General features: G+C 42.7%; 1 protein-coding gene across 4 annotated transcripts in view; it reads right to left on the reverse strand.

Annotated features, from left to right (window-relative positions):
• Positions 1-20,005, reverse strand: part of SHC4 (SHC adaptor protein 4) — a 58,830-nt gene that overhangs the window by 9,573 nt on the left and 29,252 nt on the right. For all 4 annotated transcript variants that reach the window (XM_033167233.1, XM_033167232.1, XM_033167231.1 and 1 more), the window contains 5 exons: positions 9,277-9,340; positions 6,671-6,790; positions 5,307-5,360; positions 3,939-3,990; positions 1,228-1,354 (listed from right to left, as the gene is read on the reverse strand). In XM_033167233.1, coding sequence (XP_033023124.1) covers positions 1,228-1,354; positions 3,939-3,990; positions 5,307-5,360; positions 6,671-6,790; positions 9,277-9,340 — 417 coding nt within the window. The remainder of the gene's footprint in view (positions 1-1,227; positions 1,355-3,938; positions 3,991-5,306; positions 5,361-6,670; positions 6,791-9,276; positions 9,341-20,005) is intronic.

Raw genomic sequence — 20,005 nt, forward strand, 5'->3', positions numbered from 1 at the left:
TGTTTTAGCCTAGTGAAAATATGTTATTGAATTCTGATAATGCCTCTTTTTGTCCCAATGGAGCGCAGAGAGGTTTGTGTCAACGTCTGTAGCTTACTGTACAATAATGAAATTTGCATCCATTGCCCCTCCCACCACTGGCATGTGGCCCTTGGAAGGTTGCCCAGAAGTGAAAGTGGCCCTTAATGGTTGCCCATTCATGTCTTTCAATGTAATGGAGCAAGCATTTTGCTGCAGTTGGAACTGCAGCAAAATATTAATGGATTACATCGTAGTTGCAGCCAAGAAATCTGAAAAAAATCTTCCGTTTAGGTACCCCCCCTCCCCCAAAAACCCAAACTTTGCTGTGTCTTTTCTGTAAAAATGTAATGCAGCTAATCTTGAATCCTGCTTTTTAATTTATAATGAGAACATAATTTTATAAATGGCCGGGAACAGGAAAGAGACACAGTTAGTCTGGTTAGGAGCATATAATTCAATAATTTAATTGTATAATGCACCGTGGCTGGAGAAGCAGCCATTGCATTGCAGAGCAATAGAGGGACAACATTTCACATATGTTCGCCTATAAGTGCGGAGCACTCAACTTATTCGTAAGTCATGCCTTATACCACCCGCCTTTCTCAAGCTGTTGTACTCCAGATATTTTGGACTACAATTCCTATCAGCACCAGCCAACATGATGGTAATAGTCCCAAACATGTGAAGGGCAAATGCTGCCTTATACAGAGCCAGATCACTAATCCAACAAACACGGTATTAGCTACTGTGACTGGCATCAGGTCTGCAGGCTGGGTCTTTCAAAGCAGCATTGCTGGACATCCTTTTGCCAGGAGTGTGTGGGGCTTGAACCTAGAACCTGCACAAACCTAGAACCCGCACACTGAGCATGAACTCTGCCAATGAGCTGTGTGCTCTTCTGCACAATTTAGAGTCTATTTGTGATTTTTCCTTGGAGTTTTATTTTCCGTGGGATTTTATTTTAGGTTACAACTTTTAGGACTGCAACTCATTTATAGGAAGCGATGTGCCGGGGGCCAGGTAATGAGGAGGGCCCCATTTGGCTCCCAGGCCTGAGAGTTCCCAGCCCTAACATAATGCTCTCTCGGTGAATGACAAGGTATTGGGACAGTAGAGATGTAGAGAGAAAGAGATACACTGCAAGGACCTTGAAATTGGCATGCAAACAGCCTGTATATTCACATTATTTCCCAGCACCATGCTGACCTTTCATTGGAAGCAATCATTGTGGAAGGATTCTTCAAGTACTGTTTGAAACGGAGCTCAAAAGCTTGCCCTATGGTATTTATGACTTCCTGGGCTATTCCGCTGGGACATTCCAGTATATGGCAGGCTAAAAAAAAAACAAGAAAAGTTGTGGAAAACAAATAAATTGTTGTCATATATTAAAAGGCTTAGGAGTCTGATTATCAAGAGTGCTGTCCAGGTAAAAGTTCCATCGAAGTGAAGGTTAGAACAGTTTCCAGAGTACCGGTAGTTCAACAAAGGAATCATATATAACCTAAGTTCTCAAACTTTCCGACGGGGATCTGTTGAGAGGGTTGAAATTTCCGGAAGCCCACCAATTACAAAATGGCAGTGCAGAGGTGGAGCCACTAACGAAATGGCGGCAGTTAGAAGTGGAGCTTGGAATAATCAACTGACAATTGCAAATATCATTCTCTACTGATATCTGTTTGCTCTTTAGAGCTTGCTTAATTCTTTGAGGCAGTGATTTCCTTGTGCCAAGGAATTTCATAGTTCATATTTCCTTGGGTCAAGTACAGACATTGGCTCTGGAGGTATACTGGATAATACTTTTAGGGAGATAAGGGTTTTAATCGTTACTTCAGACTTTCGGGAGTAAATTCTACTATGTTCAAGATTTAAGCCACAATGGCATGCACACACTCATCTGGAGGTTAGCACCACTGAATACAGAGAGACTTCTGAGTTAACTTGCATAGAATTGCACTGTTAATTCTTTTAGCTTTTCTTCAGGGCAGGAGGTATTCTGTCCTGGGTATTCTGGGACAAACTGTTTTGGATGTCTCATTTCCACATCTGATATATTTGGAATCATTGGAGTCACTTAGAGAGTACTCCAGGTGCAAATGTAAACATTGATTTGCATAGTCACATTATTATATTTTCTGTTGCCTTGCTAATGACTCTTAAAAAAATATTTCCAGGAACATAAATAACAATTTAAGAAGAGCTTGTTGGATCAGACCAATGGCCCATCTAGTCCAGCACCCTGTTCTCACAGGAGCTGACCAGATGCCTGTGGAAAACTTGCAAGCAGGACCTGAGTACAAGAGCATTCTCCCCTCATGAGGTTTCCAGCAACTGGACTTCAGAGGAATTACTGCTGCTGACCATGGAGGCAGAGCATTGCCATCAAAGCTAATAGTCATTGATGGTCTTATCTTCCATGAATTGGTCTAATTTTCTTTTAAAACCACCCAAAACACTCAAATTTTCTTCCTTGGGGGGGGAGTCATTCCATCCCCTTGAGCATTTTGGTTTCCCTTTTCTGAACCCCTTCCAACTTTACAATATCACTTTTTGATATGAAGTGACCAGAAGCTGAACAAAATATTCCAAATGTAGTATCACCACATAGTGCTGTATAACAGCATTTTGGTATTGACTAGCCACATTTCCCCATCTTAGCCATCAGGTGGCACTTTGAGACCACTCTGATAAGAAAACTATCAAAGAATAAAGCCAACAATCTCTTCTTGGGTGTTTTTGACTTTCCCTATCCACTAATGGAACCTGGGATTTCTTGTACAAAGGTAGGAGGAAATCTTTCCACACAAAAAAATCTTATACAACCTATTTTCCACAAAAGGTTCACATATTTGAAAGCCATTGTATGTGGTAGAATGAAAACTTGACTTAAATAAATGATACGCGAAATGTATGCTTGCATTTCCATATCTTTAACTAAACAAAAAACAAAATAAATCTGCTCCAGGAGGGCCTGGTCCAGACTGGAACTGCAGTGTGGGGAGAGGGGGTTAACTCTCCCCATTCCGCATTTACCTAGTTAAAACTGCCTCAACTGCTATGGAACCTGGCAGGCAAGGAAGGATTTTCATCTGGAAAACCAGTAAGCAGCGTAACCAGTAAACAACATGTTGGGCTGCAGACCACAACTCCTCTTTCCTCACCTCCCCAGCCACTTCCCTGTTGCCTCACAATTACATGCTCCTGACATAGTGGCAGCATGGCCATGCCTTGCCTGGTTCTGAGGAAGGGGTCTTTCCTCATCACCAAACATCATGGGTGAGGTTGCCCAAAGAGTCCTGCCATTTGCCACAACAGTGTTAAATTACTGTTTAAGTTACTGCAAAACTTTAAAGTCACTGGTTTCCCCAAATTAGCATGTCTTTATTATATGCTGGGACGCGGGTGGCGCTGTGATCTAAACCACTGAGCCTCTTGGGCTTGCCGATCGGAAGGTCGGCGGTTCAAATCCCCGCGATGGGGTGAGCTCCTGTTGCTCTGTTCCAGCTCCTGCCAACCTAGCAGTTCAAAAGTATGCCAGTGCAAGTAGATAAATAGGTACCGCTGCAGCAGGAAGGTAAACGGCGTTTCCGTGCACTCTGGTTACCGTCACAGTGTTCCGTTGTGCCAGAAGTGGTTTAGTCATGCTGGACACATGACCCAGAAAGCTGTCTGTGGAAAAAACACTGGCTCCCTCGGCCTGAAAGTGAGATGAGTGCTGCACCCCATAGTCACCTTTGACTTGACTTAACCGTCCAGAGGTCCTTTACCTTTTTATTATATATCATTTCAATTGTAGCCTTTGTATCTGGCTCTCCCTCCAAAGTATGGCCGTCTCATGGCAACATTTTGAAGTACATGGAAAGTGAGTGGAAATTATTATTATTTATATGTGCAGCGTTACTGCAAATGATCATGCCTACCTCTTTGATTAACGGGGTCTTTAGCAACATAGGCGACATAGTCTGTTGTATCCTAAAACATGTGAAGCCAAAAAGGAAAGAAATCTTATTTAATGAGCTTAAGCGGTAATTCTATTTTACAGCAGACTTCCTCCCCACCACCACCACTTTAAAAGAAAGCAAGCAGGGATACCTAAGAGCACTTCCAGACTTGTTGCTGTTTTCAGGCAGGATTCAATAGAGACAAAATCAGGTTGCACAATTATAGTTGGTCAGGAGGCCTTGCTCAACAAACCTATTTCTTCAAGAAATTAGGCTTTTTGCAATAACAAAGGTGATGGGGAAATGCACTGGAAAGTGTAGGATAACATTTGCTTTGATGCAACATCATCTAACCTCCCAGCAAAAAATAAAAATAAAAATCAGAATGAATCATAGCTGTCAACTTTTCCCTTTTCTTGCGAGGAATCCTATTTGGAATAAGGGAATTTCCCTTAAAAAAAAGGGGGGAAAGTTGACAGCTATGGAATGAATGCTCATTAAATAGCCAACATAGTCTAATCTCCTCACAAATCAGGATGAATGAATACTCAATAAACAAGTCATCTGGAAATGGCCTAAAACAGAGTGACAACAAAGTATTATAATAAAATTGTCCAGTAGCACCTTAGAGACCAACTAAGTTTGTTCTTGGTATAAGCTTTCGTGTGCATGCACACTTCAGATACACTGAAACAGAAGTCACCAGACCCTTATATATAGTGGGAAGGTGGGGTGGGGGTTTTCTCAGGAGGGTAGTAGGAGATGGGTGATTGACTCAGTGGGTATGGTAAACCTATTGACGACTGTTAATGACTGCAATTAGTCCTACAGGAAAAAGCAAGGGATAGTATGCAGATGATTAGCATATGTAACGAGACAGGAATCCAATATCTCTATTAAGACCAGGTCTCGCCATAGTTTTCAGTTTAGTTATAAGTTGTAATTCAGCAACTTCTATTTCTAGTCTGTTTCTGAAATATGGTACTTTTGTAATATTATTTCTCCCTTGCTTTTTCCTGTAGGACTTAAGAGTTGGTCTCTAAGGTGCTACTGGACAATTTTTTTAAAATTTTTAATATATTTTTTGACTGCCTCAGACCAACACGGCTACCTACCTGAACAAAGTATTGTGTTTTTAATGGTCAAGGAAAAGCAAACTACAAGCTTTTCCATAGGAAACAAACCCCTCACCTATCATTTAGAATGAGCCTTTTCTCCTAATCAGAACCACAGAAGAGTCAGAAAGACAGGGAACAATTTAACTTGGAAACGGGTCACATATGAAATGAGACAACTGACAGACAGTGTGTTATAACAGGTTCTTGAAGTTCAGAAGTTTGTACTTACAGGATCACCTCCAGAAGCAAATGAAATGGACTGCATGTGGTGATTCGCAATAATCTGAAAAACAACAACAACATCAATTGTCACCATCTGTTTATTGGTATGCCACTTTCCCACAAAATGGTGTCCCAAGTGGCTCACAATCTGAAATGAACAATAGTAAGTATAACAATTCAAAGAAGGGATTAGGAGCAGTTAAAAACAATTAACTATGCTAAGGTGCTACGCAGCTAGAAATCACCAGTGAGTTACATTGTAGAGTTTATTACAAGTTGAAACTGATTTGTCAAGTATGCAAAGTATATCCATCATGGATGGCCAATCTGTGGCACAGGTGGTGGGATTGTTGTTCACCTGGACAGGTGCAAAAAGGTCTAAGGCCTGTGGGCTGGTTATGAGAGATTAGGGCTTCCATGCCCATCTGCCTCTCTTACACTACGCTACTGCCTGATCTCCAGCTTAGCAAGATAACAACAAATATTCAACATTTGGAACTCCCTGCTTACTGATATAAGGCAGGCACCTGCACCTGCTAAAAACATTTTTGCTTAGAATGCTGGTGTGTGTTTTAAGCAGTCTGTGGTTTATTGCTGGGTTTTTTTAAAGTTTTAAATAGCTGTGGAGTTTGTCAGATCATTTCATTGTTTTATTCTTTTTGTAAACTGCTTTGAGGTTTGTTTTTTTCTTCAGTCAAGCAGTGTGTAAATTTTAGGAAATGATAAATAATGGATAAATAAATAAATTTGTATAGCACCTTCAAGTGTTCAACATGCTTCACAAGATTGCCTATTAATAATAATGCAGTTTATTGATACAGCACCCTCAGGGTTCGTGGCATTTTAGAGAGCTTAAGAGGATGGGTCCTTGCCCCAAGGAGCTTACAAACTAAAATTCTACACAAAGGAATACACAATAGTTGAAGTAGTGGGAAATGGAGGCAGGACGAACAAAGAAGCAGTCTACTGTACAGTCATTTTAGTTAATACCCCAAGGAGCTTACAAACTAAAATTCTACACAAAGCTTAGTTACAGGCTAAGTTACATTGGCAGTACACACACCATACATTTAAATCACATGCCTCCCCCCCAGAATCATCCTGGAAACTGTGGTTTGTTATGGGTGCTGGGAATTGTAGCATGACTGGGGGCTAAGCAACAGTAGGCTAGTTTCAACCACACAAACGCCTCTGTCTTCCAACCAGTAATTCAGAGGTATGATTATAGCTCAAGGGCAAATTCCGGCCAGGTGAAAACATTCAAGGAGGGCATTAAATAGGAGGGCTGTGGCCTGCGGAGGGGATGTGACCCACGGATATATTGAGGCCTGGAAGTTCCCCACCCCGATGTAAAATAACGTGCCAGCCTACCTGCTGGGTCTCATTGTTCAGTAGAGTGAGGCTGGTTGTTGAGATGGTCAGTTTTGTATTCATGCCAGAAAACTGAAGGTTGCTTTTACCAAGTACTGGAGATAAAAATTTAGCTGGAGGCTAAAAAGACAACAAAATGCCTATCTGTTAGTCTTCACATTTCACTAGTAACCAAGGAGAAATGAAATGAATTAAGTATTACAAGGTATTTATTACAGTTACAGGTAGGTAGCGGTGTTGGTCTGCCATAGTCAAAACAAAATAAAATAAAAAATTCCGTCCAGTAGCACCTTAGAGACCAACAGTTTGTTCTTGGTATGAGCTTTCGTGTTCATGCACACGAAAGCTCATACCAAGAACAAACTTAGTTGGTCTCTAAGGTGCTACTGGAAGGTATTTATTATAACATCAGGACCCTTGGGAGATGCAAGACATACCATTAAAGCAGTGATGGCCAAACTTGGCCCTCCAGCTGTTTTGGAACTACAATTCCCATCATCCCTGACCACTGGTCCTATTAGCTAGGGAGGATGGGAGTTGTAGTCCCAAAATAGCTGGAGGGCCAAGTTTGGCCACCACTGCATTAAAGGAACAACTGGGGGAACTTACAAGGATCCCAACTAGCATGAAAGCAGCCATGAAGGTGGTGGCAAGTAGCAACTATGCTGTTTATGGTACATGGAAAGGGGGACTTTAGGAACTTAAAACGTTTTAATTCCAGTGTAGTGAAAACAGAATTTCTAGCCGCCTGTAGCAAACACAATCTGTGTAGTGCTGGCATATTCAACTGCAGTACAGGCTATGGAGGCCAGCTCAACAGATGAAGGAAAGGTCAAGATGCAAATATAAAGATGAAACAAATTAGAGTTCTGTCCTTCCTTGTCAACAGAGGTGGGGAACCTCTAGATGTTGTTGGACCACAACTTCCATCATTGATGACCATTGGCTATACTGGCTGGGCTGATGGGAACTGTAGTCCTACAACACGTGGAAGGCGACAGATTCTCCACACTTACTTTAGAAGTAGCCGAGCTACAAATACTACTGGGGTGTTCATGAAAGATGGAAGAGGTGATTACCATAGTGTTGGAGGGGAGAGCTGAGGATGACTTCTTTTGGGGGGCCCAAGGTACCTGGGGAGGTCTGAATAGCTGAGCAAACAAACCTCTTCCATCTGCAGTGAGGACACATGGAATAGCCAAAGTGGTCCAGACTCAATGTAGTCGTCATTGATATTTCTAGTATTAACATTGAATTTAGTTGCCAATGGCAGTTACGCAGGGTTTGCACCACAGGCATGTAGGGGAAGGGGATGAAGATACCTTCTTTCCACCCTCCCCATAAAGCATCATGTTCAATGTCAGCTTTTGGTTTAGTACCAGAAATTCAGGCTGTGTGTTACTCTCCATTTTCCTTAACTCTACAGGGATGCCTGGCATAAGATGCTGGTGAAATATTTCAGCGTTGCTAGTGGCTGCTTATCAAATAACAGGCACTTTAAAGTAAATGCAAACACTGTTGTTCAAGATGGTTTACCTTCATTGTGGATGTTCCTTAATTAATTACTTATATCACTAGAAGCACAGATATGTTCGTACAGTTACAGCCATTGTTACGCAATATTTCAGTGTTTAATCGCTTGTAAAAACAAATAAATAAATAAATATAAAGAAAATGGCCATTTCTATCTAGGTTTGTATGCAGCACGGCATATAAAACAATACGTCTTTCACTGATAGCAACTATTCCTATTTGCTGGAATGTACACATCCACTTGCCCAAGAGGGAGCTGAATTGGTTAGGAAAAGAATAAGCCATGGAGGCAATAAGAGATTTTACTTTCTTGGGTTCCATGATCACTGCAGATGGTGACAGCAGTCACAAAATTAAAAGACACCTGCTTCTGGGGAAGAAAGCAATTACAAACCTAGACAGCATCTTAAAAAGCAGAGACATCACCTTGCTGACAAAGGTACGTATAGTTAAAGCTATGGTTTTCCCAGTAGTGATGTATGGAAGTGAGAGCTGGACCATAAAGAAGGCTGATCGCCGAAGAATTGATGCTTTTGAATTATGGTGCTGGAGGAGACTCTTGAGAGTCCCATGGACTGCAAGAAGATCAAACCTATCCATTCTGAAGGAAATCAGCCCTGAGTGCTCACTGGAAGGACAGATCCTGAAGCTGAGGCTCCAATACTTTGGTCACCTCATGAGAAGAGAAGACTCCCTGGAAAAGACCCTGATGTTGGGAAAGACTGAGGGCACAAGGAGAAGGGGATGACAGAGGACGAGATGGTTGGACAGTGTTCTCGAAGCTACCAACATGAATCTGAACAAACTGCGGAAGGCAGTGAAAGATAGGAGTGCCTGGCGTGCTCTGGTCCATGGGGTCACAAAGAGTCGGACACGACTAAACGACTAAACAACAAGTTTTTGAAAGCAGCAGGTAGGAGGAGTCTTATGCCTTTGGGAGTATTGCTGTTGCTTTAGAAATGCTGCTGCTTTAGAATTAGTCTGTGTCTGATTGCTTGATGCCTGCTCAACTTATATATATTAGAACAAGCAAATACTAGTAAACAGTAAATTTCCAGGAGTTTCATATTTACCTTCCTCTTTTTTACGCCTCCTTGTGTTCCTGGTACAGCTTCACACAGCCGACTTATTGCTTCCCTTTGAGAAAGAACAAATAGCACAAACAGTTGATGATTGAGCAATGTGGTTTATTTATGCAGCCAGACAGTGAATACTTATTTTCAATATTTAAGTCCCCTTTTTTTGGCTTCAGCACAACCACCTTCCAGAAAATACCGGTAACTGTTAGTAACTTACAAGGGTATGGCCAGCCGGCCTTTAGGCGTGTGGGACATTTGTCCCAGGTGCCAATGCTAAAGAAACTACCGTAGTCGCTGCAGCCCTTGAGCTTGCCCCCTGCCTCTTGCAAGCAACCAGGAGCTGAAGTAGGGGGGAAGTTAACAAGGAAGAAAGCTGGTCCAAGACATGTGAAGGAACATTAAAACAAATTCCTCCACTCCGCTTTGTGAACTTTATCCTCTCCTAAACTGGTTGCGCTTTTGTAGTGACGCAGTGTAGTGTTAAAGCAGTTGTGTGTTTACTTTTGTACTCTGTCTCTGCTTATCATATAAAAATCAAAGCTACATAGCTCTACCTTTGTTGTAATTCTGGGGATTTCACTCCTTGTTAGAAATGCCTCTGAGATTTTTTTTCTGCAATCAAGCGGCATATACATTTTATGAAAAAATAAATACATAAATGGATGATTTGTAGCAACAGCCACCCACCCATAGAAAGGGGTAATCATCCATTTCCTTGCTCCTGGAATACTTTGTCCAGTTCTGGGCACCATAATTTAAGAAGGATATTGACAAGCTGGAATGTATGCAGAGGAGGGTGACCAAGATGACCGAGGGTTGGGAGACCAAGCCTTATGAGGAGCTGGGTATGTTTAGACTGGTAAAGAGGAGACTGAGAGGAGATATAATAGCCATCTTCAAATATCTTAAGGGCTGTCATATGGAAGAGGGGGAAAGCTTGTTTTCTCCTGCTCTGGATGCTAGGACCCAAACAAATGGATTCAAGTTACAAGAAAGGAGAACTCAACTAAACATCAGGAAGAACTTTCTGACAGTAAGAGCTGTTTGACACTGGAACAGACTCCCACGAGAGGTGCTGGACTCCCTTTCCTTTTTAAGCAGAGGTTGGATGGCCACCTGCCATGTATGATCTAGTTGAGATTCCTGCATTGCAGGGGGTTGAGACACTTCCAGTTCTATGATTCTATGAAAATACTTCCAGTTTGGGGTGGATTTCACCGTATATTACTTATCACAAAGCCATGGATGTTTAGTAGCAAGCATGGTAGAGCTGGATGCAGGATCTCCAGCCTCAAGTCTTTGTTTAATCAGGCAGATAGCATAGAGAACAAACCACAATCTATCTGTATAACCAACTTTGCAGGGTTGCTGCAAAGATTTTGAAAATATGATTGATTTCAAGCTGCCTTAAACATTTGTTGGCAAGGCAGGGTAGAAATGGGGGAGGGAGGCACCCTAAATTTCTAATAAGATTTCCTTTCCAACCAAATATAAGTGAATGTCTCTTTTAAAGATTCTGTGTCGAGATGGGGGGAAGGGAGGGGAGGGAAGCAGATGGCTAATAAAGCACTTGCACGCTTAATGACCTACATCAAAGACAGACAAATTACACACCATATAGTCAAATGACATGCTGCGTTTCCCTTCCCGATGCCGCCATGGTTCAACAACGAAACCACTGATATAAGATCAGTCAGAATCTCTGTTTTGGCATGCGATGTACCATTTAATTATCCTCATTACAATTATGCAAGGAGAAAAGGAGTTAGCCTTGCCAAAGGCCACTGTGTAAATCCAAAGGGTGAGTGTTTGAGTGGAATAGCTTTTCTTGCAATCCATCTTGGGATATCTTGGTAGATCTCTGAGTGATTTACAGTAGATCAGGGGTGCCCAAACTTTTTTCAAATAGGGCAGGATTTGATGAAGTGAACATGAGTGTTGACCTGTTTTTTAGGACTGGAGTTGTTGAGTTTGGACTGGAGTTGCTGGACTTTTTTTTAGGATTTTACCCAAAAGTTGTTGAGCTTTTTCGGCTTGGGGGTGGGGTGGGATTTTTAACTGCCACAGGGGCCAGATTAAATCTACCAGAGGGCCGGATTAGGCCCCCAAAGCAGACTTTGGACATGCCTGCAGTAGATCAAAAAGTGTTTTTGACTCCTAATTGTCTAACAACTGAAAGACTTCCCCACTGCTACCCTAAATGAGCCTGCTAAAACAAAGACACGTTTAGCGACCAGGAATGTTTTGGGTTTTTTTTTTTTATCCTGGGCTGGCTGAGCAGTTACCAATATGCAACCTGTAGGAGGAATCTGCCAAACTCAGAGTCAGACGTGGAGATGCACCTGATTTAATCCAGACGTGATCAGGACCCAGATCAGATTACGGATCCACTTTGTAATCCAGTTGTGTGGATTCCTTTACGAGACAGCCCTCCCTCTGTTAATCTAAAATATTTTTATTATGTTTAAGGTTTTTAAAATAGCTTATCCAGCCACCTGTAGTAGCTAGCACATGGGACTCCTTGACACTGCACACCTGGGATGCAAATACAGCAAGTCCCCCTGGGAGCAATGGGACTTGATGACTTTCCATTGCCCTTACAAGGGATTGTAGCTGGCGGGGTGGGGGGCACACATGACCCATACACAATCCCCACCCCAAGAGCAAGGAAATGTCAATAAGTTGTTGGTAGCGGAATTTGCTTTATTTTCATTCAAGGCATGAGGCAGCAAGGAGCCCTGTCTGTTAGCTGCCCAAGGCTGTGGTTGATGGATTATCTCTACTTCAATGGATTTGTCCATTCCTAAATTGACACGCAGCTCCCCCTCTCATCCCCATGGTCTGATCTCAGGGAGGCAGTGGAAGTGATAAACTGGTGTCTGGAGTCAGCATGTGAGTGTTAACGAGATAGTGGTACTCCTTGATCCATCACTTTTCCTGGAAGCAGTTGCCAGGAGGACCTTTTTATCAGTTTCTGTAGATACGCTAGCTGAAGACGTACCTGGAGAAGGCAGGTGTGGTTTGTCATCCATGCTTCTGTTACACCCTGCCCCTTAGACTGGTCTGCCTTTGAATACAGTCCAGAAGTGTCAACAGATCCAAATGCAGCAGCCAGACTTTTATCTGGCTCTCACAGGTTAGCACGTACAGGTAACTCCTATGTTAGGTTCATTAGTTACTTTAGCTTCCTGTATGCTTCTGGGCTGTTCAAAGTACAGTGGCACCTCGGGTTAAGTACTTAATTCGTTCCAGAGGTCCGTTCTTAACTGGAAGCGTACCTAACCTGAAACACCACTTTAGCTAATGGGACCTCCTGCTGCCACTGCGCTGCCAGAGCACGATTTATGTTCTTAAGCAGAATTCTTAACCTGAAGCATCCTTAACCTGAGGTACCACTGTATTGACTCTAGCCCAGGGGTCAGCAAACTTTTCAAGCAGGGGGCTGGTCCACTGTCCCTCAGACCTTGTGGGGGACCAGACTATATTTTTTTGTGGAGGGATGAATGTGGGAATACGTTTTTAAGGTGCTCCTGCACCTGTTTGTTTATGTTTATTTTAAGGTAACCTTCCGCGTTAGGATCCAGCAGAGAGTTTGCTGCATGGATCCCTCCGCGTTTGGGGCAAAGCGCGCCAATTTAGCCAATGTAACGGTCAGTTGATAGTTTCCCGCCCAGAAACTAGCTTAGAGACAAGGTTGTGATTGGTTCTTGTAAATGTTGTGACGATGTTTGATTTCTTAATAAATAGCCTCCGCTCTCTGTAGCGTGTGTGGAAAACGCGCGAGACAAGCCAGAGAGAACATCAGTGCGAGACAAGCCAGAGAGAAACCGAAAGCAAAACCAGCCGCACAGAGCAGTTGAGAGCTTCTTCACCATTGACTGCAGTCTCTTAGTTTTAATTTCTTTTATTTCAAAAGCATTTATTTGGCCTTCTAAGTTTTGGCCGCTACCTAGCTTAGCCTATCTTTCTATCCGGAGACCTCCGGAATCTCCGGAACCTTCAGATACCTGCAGAAAACCTTTGGAAACCTTCAGTAACCTTCAGAACTCACGACAACTACCTTCAGATCATAGCCAGCGGACCCTTTCACGACGCAGTGGGAGCAGGAACTCCGGGATTACTGGTCGTCCCATCTGCTGGCTATCTCCACAGATGAACGAAACCCTATGCCCCACAAATAACCCAGAGATGCATTTTAAATAAAAGGACACATTCTACTCATGTAAAAACACGCTGATTCCCGGACAATCTGCGGGCCAGATTTAAAAGGTGATTGGGCCAGATCTGGCCCCTAGTTTGCCTACCCATGCTCTAGCCTTTAAATCCCTCATCAGCTAGGAACAGGTAACATAGAGGACTACTTGTTCCCATATAGGTTTGTCCAGGAATTAGGATAAATGTCAGAGGCCCTGCTCTTTGTGGCATCTCAGGAGATTTGGCATAGAATCGTAGAACTGTATAGTTGGAAGGGACCTCAAGGGTAATCTAGTCCAACCCCCTGCTTCTGAGCACAAGAAACAGAGGACTCAGGTATACAACTGCAAATAAAATGTTTTAAGTGTGTTTTAAGTGCAATGTACAATGTGAAACAAGATGGCGATGGTGAGCCTTATGGAAAATTCAATTATTTTTTTAACACTTTTTTTTAAAGCATGAAAGCTTTTTTCTTATATTCATCCAGCTTTTCCTTAATTTCCTTCTTTAATTTGTTAAAATTCTCTTGTTCTAAATTTCTTGTTATATTTATGGCCAAGTGGTTAAACCACAGAGCCTAGGGCTTGCCGCTCAGAAGGTCGGCGGTTCGAATCCCTGCGACGGGGTGAGCTGCCGTTGTTCAGTCCCAGCTCCTGCCCACCTAGCAGTTCGAAAGCATGTCAAAGTGCAAGTAGATAAATAGGTACCACTCCGGCGGGAAGCTAAACGGCGTTTCCGTGTGCTGCTCTGGTTTCGCCAGAAGCAGCTTAGTCATGCTGGCCACATGACCCGGAAGCTGTCTGCAGACAAACGCCGGCTCCCTCGGCCCGTAAAGCAAGATGAGCACCGCAACCCCAGAGTCGTCCGCGACTGGACCTAATGGTCAGGGGTCCCTTTACCTTTACTTTATTATATTTCTTAATTTTATGTCTATTTTTATTTCCTTCAAAAAATTTCGTTTTTCATCTTCATGGTAGTTAAATATCATCATCTCTGATTTGGACAAAACAAAATAAAATAAAAAATTCCTTCCAGTAGCACCTTAGAGACCAACTAAGTTTGTTCTTGGTATGAGCTTTCGTGTGCTTGCACACTTCTTCAGATACCCAATTTGGGTATCTGATTTGATTTGGACCAACTGATTTGCAAACCTGTTATTTCTCCATTTTTTTTCCAAATGTGCCTCTATTACCTGCATATTTTCCGACGGATTTTCAATTGTTAGCAAGGTGTCATCTGCAAATAAGCTCTTTTTCTCTTTTCCTTTATTGCTTATTATTTTTATATTTCCATCTTCTCTAATTACATTGGCCAGAGTTTCAACGACCAATACAAAAAAAAATAGGGGAAAGGGGTTTTTATATTTATGTAGATTCCACCAGAGCGTTCTTGGTGATGCTGTCACGACATTGTACTATCCTGCAAAGTGATATTCACCAGGCTCCCTCACTGTCTTTTACCAGAAACTGAATACACTTTTATTTCAGTGGACTTTTATAATGTTTGGCTCTACTGTTGCTTATAGCAGATTTAATATATAACAACTTTTAACTTTGCTGCTGGTGCTATATTTGTGGGTTTTCTTTGCTTTAAGAGCTGGTTGCATTTTGATATTGCTCTTAGAAACTGTTTTACTTTCATTTTTTATTGATTGTATAGTATGATTTTATGGTTATGTTCTGTATGCCGTTCTCAGTCCTTGCAGCAGGACAGCAGGATATAAGTGAATTATTGATTATTATTTTAAATTCATTTCAACTCCCTTCTAGCAAACAATTAATCAGAGAAAAAGTTCTTGCCAAGTTCCTAGCTACTAAATTGGCCTTTATAAGGATGCAAGAACTTTTCTTCCAAGCATATACAAGGGCCCAACAGTGAATAAAACAGACTGGCCTCTTATGTAAGGAAAGCACACTGAGAAGATGAATGAAATGGGGTGGGGGTGGGGAATGAGGGGCAAACTGAAATTTGGCAATAAATGAATGCTTGCCTGCTTTGCCCAAGACCCTCTGGGTAGAATTAATAAGTCCAAAGCAAATACAATAACAAGGGTTCTCATTCTTGAATGTGGAAAAAATAGCAGGACTTCAGGAACAAGCTACCCACTCCAGTAATTCCCCCCCCCCAAAGTGGGAGGTCAAAGTTTGTTACCAAGTGGTCCCCATTATTTATATTGTCCAGTGGAAAAGGCTTTGCTGAACAGTCCAAAAGCTTTACCCACATGAAAGAATTCTGGCCATCTCAAGAGACCTAACGTAAAGACTGAACCATGAACTAGGCAGTCTTGGGTTCAACTCTCTCCTCTCACTAAGAAGTCTCTCTCTCTCTCTCTCTCTCTCTCTCTCTCTCTCTCTCTCTCTCTCCTTTCTGCGATATTGAGGTAATACTGGCCTATTTTATAGGGCTGTTGTGCCATTTCTAGCCCTTATGGCTTCAGGAACTACAGCCTTAGAAATGTAAGCTGTGCACAGTGATATTTCAGAAAACAGAGGACTGGCTACATAAGGTTTGCAGGGGACCGAGGCAGTTATAACTAGCAGAAGCCTAGTCATGCAAAAATAAAGTTGAAATATGCAAACATGCTTAATTTATATAGATTGCAGGGTATTGCTTTTCCTGGCATGGGATTTGAGTTGCTTTGGCACCTGTGATCTTAAAAGAAAATAAAAAAAAATCAGCACAGACACAACCTCTGCTTCACCTTTAACCTCCTGGGAGCAGTTCATTCGACCACAATGCAATGTATACCAGTCATCAAGTAGTGAATCGTAGTAATACACCAATAGTACCAAAGTATTTGCTTTTTAACATAAAGGTCAACCTAACAATGAGGAAGGTATCTACTAAAAATGCTACGTTAACATTTATGTTGCTTTTTGGATGCCCGGCTGCCAAAGTGTGGTTGTATAAAGAATACGGTAGTTAAAAGTACAGCCAGGGACGTCTTAAGTATATCCAGTGCCGTGGTGCAAAGATCCCTCCGGCGCCCCACCCCGTTTCCCAGAGTTTTTGACCTTTTCCCAAGCCTCTGCGGGGATCGCTCTCCTCCCGTGAGGGCTTGGGAAGGAAGCTGCACGCCCACCAGCCATATAGCCATATAGAAATTGGACATTTCTGAACTATTTCTGAGGGAAATTGGCAAAAAAGACACTGCCCAACATCGGCTGCCATATGTCCGGATCTCCCCAGACATTTTGCCAATTTCCAGCCGGACATTGCTTGTGGCGGCTGCAGTATTCCATATATGTCTGGGAAATTCCGGAGGTATGGCAACCCTACATTAGGGCAGTAATGGATAATAAAAATGGTAGCTCCTGGCCCCAGTCATCCAGCACTGCCACAAAGTAAGCTAAAAAAGGGCCACTGATATAGACGGTTCCCACCAGAGGGCACTTTGCACCTCAAACCCTGAAGCTGTCCCCATAAGCAACGTGATCAAAATGGCAAAGATATCACTATAAAAATGAATTAGCAGCAGCAATCAAGGGATAAAAACAGTAGCTTTGACTTCATAGAAAGCTTGATAGAAGAGGTAAGTTTTCACCACCTATTTTAATATTGTTGCAACTCACCCTGGGACTTTTTAGTGAGAAATCTAACAAATAACTAAACCCACCCCTTAGGGAATGCAGTTCCAACGCATAAGTCCTACCACCACCAAGAAGGCTCTGTCCACACCCTACCAGCCTAATCTCAGAGAATGGCAGAATGTGGAGCAGAGATTTGTGCAAAGATCACAGGTGATGTGAAACTCCTGATTGTCTAGAGCAGTGTTTTTCAACCTTTTTTGGGCAAAGGCACACTTGTTTCATGAAAAAAATCACGAGGCACACCACCATTAGAAAATGTTAAAAAATTTAACTCTGTGCCTATATTGACTATATATAAAGTAATTTTTCAATTTTTCCCACGGCACACCAGGCAACATCTCGCGGCACACTAGTGTGCCGCGGAACAGTGGTTGAAAAACACTGGTCTAGAGAAATGGAATTCCTTTATTGACACATATGGATTTAGGGCTTGTCGCTTGTTGCCCTTCAGCTGTAAAGAGTGCTAGTTTTCGCAGGGAAAGCTCCAGGACAAAAAAATAAAGAAAGAAGAAGAGTGCCCAGACACGGCTTTTGAAGCATTCCGGACCTGTGCCTGGAAAGAGTGGGGCAAAAACTACAGGTACATGTGGCTAAGCCCTTCATGAAAAGCACCTTTAAAAAAGGAAAGAAGGGAGGTAAAGGGACCCCTGACCATCAGGTCCAGTCGTGTCCGACTCTGGGGTTGCGGTGCTCATCTCGCTCTATAGGCCGAGGGAGCCAGCGTTTGTCCGCAGACAGCTTCCGGGTCATGTGGCCAGCATGACAAAGCCGCTTCTGGCGAACCAGAGCAGTGCACGGAAACGCATTTACCTTCCCGCTGGAGCGGTCCCTATTTATCTACTTGCACTTTGAAGTGCTTTCGAACTGCTAGGTGGGCAGGAGCTGGGACCGAGCAACGGGAGCTCACCCCGTCGCAGGTATTCGAACCGCCGACTTTCCGATCGGCAAGCCCTAGACTCTGTGGTTTAACCCACAGCGCCACCTGGGTCCTCTCTATACTTCTCTATTAAGATATAGCAATGTATCCCGTTGATCAGCTAAAGAAACACAGCTTGTCTTTATTACCACTGCTCTATTTTCTCACCGATATCACTTTCAGGCAAGAGCAATAATACTGCAGTTACCAAGGGCAACTCTTAACTGTTTTGAATTGTTTTCTTTTTGTAATTGCAATACTGTAGGTAGACAGACAAACAGACACATACATAGGACTACATACATACATACATACATAGAAGCTGATGTGTTAGTTACTTTGGGAAACCTGGAGTGTGTACACACGCACACACACACCCTGTTGTCTCTAGGTCAGGTGGGGGGGGGGTCCTCTTTGAGGCATTTATGGATTAGCCTTGAACCCTTGACACAGTTCTGTTCTGCCCTCCCCCAGCTGTTTAAATTGTCTATATAGCATTGGACTGAGCCTGACAATTACACACAGAGGTGGAAATCGCAAAACCAATTTGATTTTATCTAGCATATGAGGAATTTGTTACTTTCATTGCCCTGAAACTGCATGAAAACAGCCATTTCATGCTAAAAGCATCTGAAGCTCTTTTGGGTGTCAAGGAACTTGCCAGCCCTGGAGCCTGCGGTCTTCTAGACCGTCTAGAAAAAGAATTTTGTTGAGGAGGAGAGGCAATCTTACAACGAACACTGGCCCACTTTGTTTATTGTTTCTCCAAATGAGGCTGGGAGCAAGGAGGTGGGCTGATGTAAGTGAACAAGAATGCTGTTGAAGATTCGATTTTAAGCATCTGAGGCCCTTCCTTCACCCACAGAACAGAAAGGGATTGTATGTATGGACAAAGTGGGAAGTCTAATCATCAACATAAAATCAGCCTTATCCAGTTAGCCCCACAATTTCAGATGCCTTCTAACCCTAGCAGTTTTGCCTAGCTGCTTTCAAGGTTTAATGTAGGTATCCAACAAGGTATAGATCCCAACTTTGTTATCCCGTAAAGGTCCCAAAACTACTATCAGCAAGATAGGACACAAGAGAAACAAAACCAAACAATTCAGTAAAATCATGAACTGTGTACTACTATAAAGGGGTGACAGCCAGTTCACATGGATGCTAACTTTTAAATCTTAATTTGGTTTCCAAATTCTATTACAAAAACAACACAGTACAAAACATAGAACCAAGAGTTGTTGCTTAAAAGTGTTACGTTCCCAAAGATCTGTCCCAAGCAGGAATAGATTGGATATTCCCATCCCCCTGAGACTAACCGGAAAGGATTAGTGCCCTATGTCCAAGCATTTCTGCTGCTGTAATCCAAACACATTGACCCAGGAATAAAGCCCATTGAACTCAATGGTGCTCACTTCCGGGAAGACATATATAGAATTGCACTGCAATGAACACATACTGAATTGTATCTGGTTCTATGACACTTGTAAAAAAACAACAACTGGTGTATATTACACTAGGCCTAGGGTATCCACAGCAGGTATTAAAATGTAGGAGCGCCACAGTTTGCAATGACAGTCTGTGCATAAAGTCCTATGCAGATGTTCAAGCATGAAATATACACCCTCCTCAACCAAAAGATGATCAGGTTAACATCTACATAGAGTTTACGCACACACTGACTCTCTTGACTCCACCATTGTGTGTAGACAGCCCTACATACCTGCAGTTGTATACAAGTGAGACCTGCAATAGTACGTTACAGTGCTTCTGCTCAGGATTCCAGGCACCCAGCCTTGCCCTGTTCCAGGATACTCCATACCCCCCAATTGCAAGCATCTAGGTGTAAATATGTGTTAACAAACCATACTTCTTAAAGACACTAGTCACTGCTGTGCCTTGATCTTCCCAACAGAAGCACACCCCTGGGTAAGCACCTGGAACCCCTGGAACTTCACACCGCTCATGCAGATTGGGGTGGTGTGTAAGAATATATACTACGGCACACAGAAGTTTTAAAATTATT

This window comes from Lacerta agilis, chromosome 13 (assembly GCF_009819535.1).
Source record: "Lacerta agilis isolate rLacAgi1 chromosome 13, rLacAgi1.pri, whole genome shotgun sequence".
NCBI lineage: Eukaryota > Metazoa > Chordata > Lepidosauria > Squamata > Lacertidae > Lacerta > Lacerta agilis.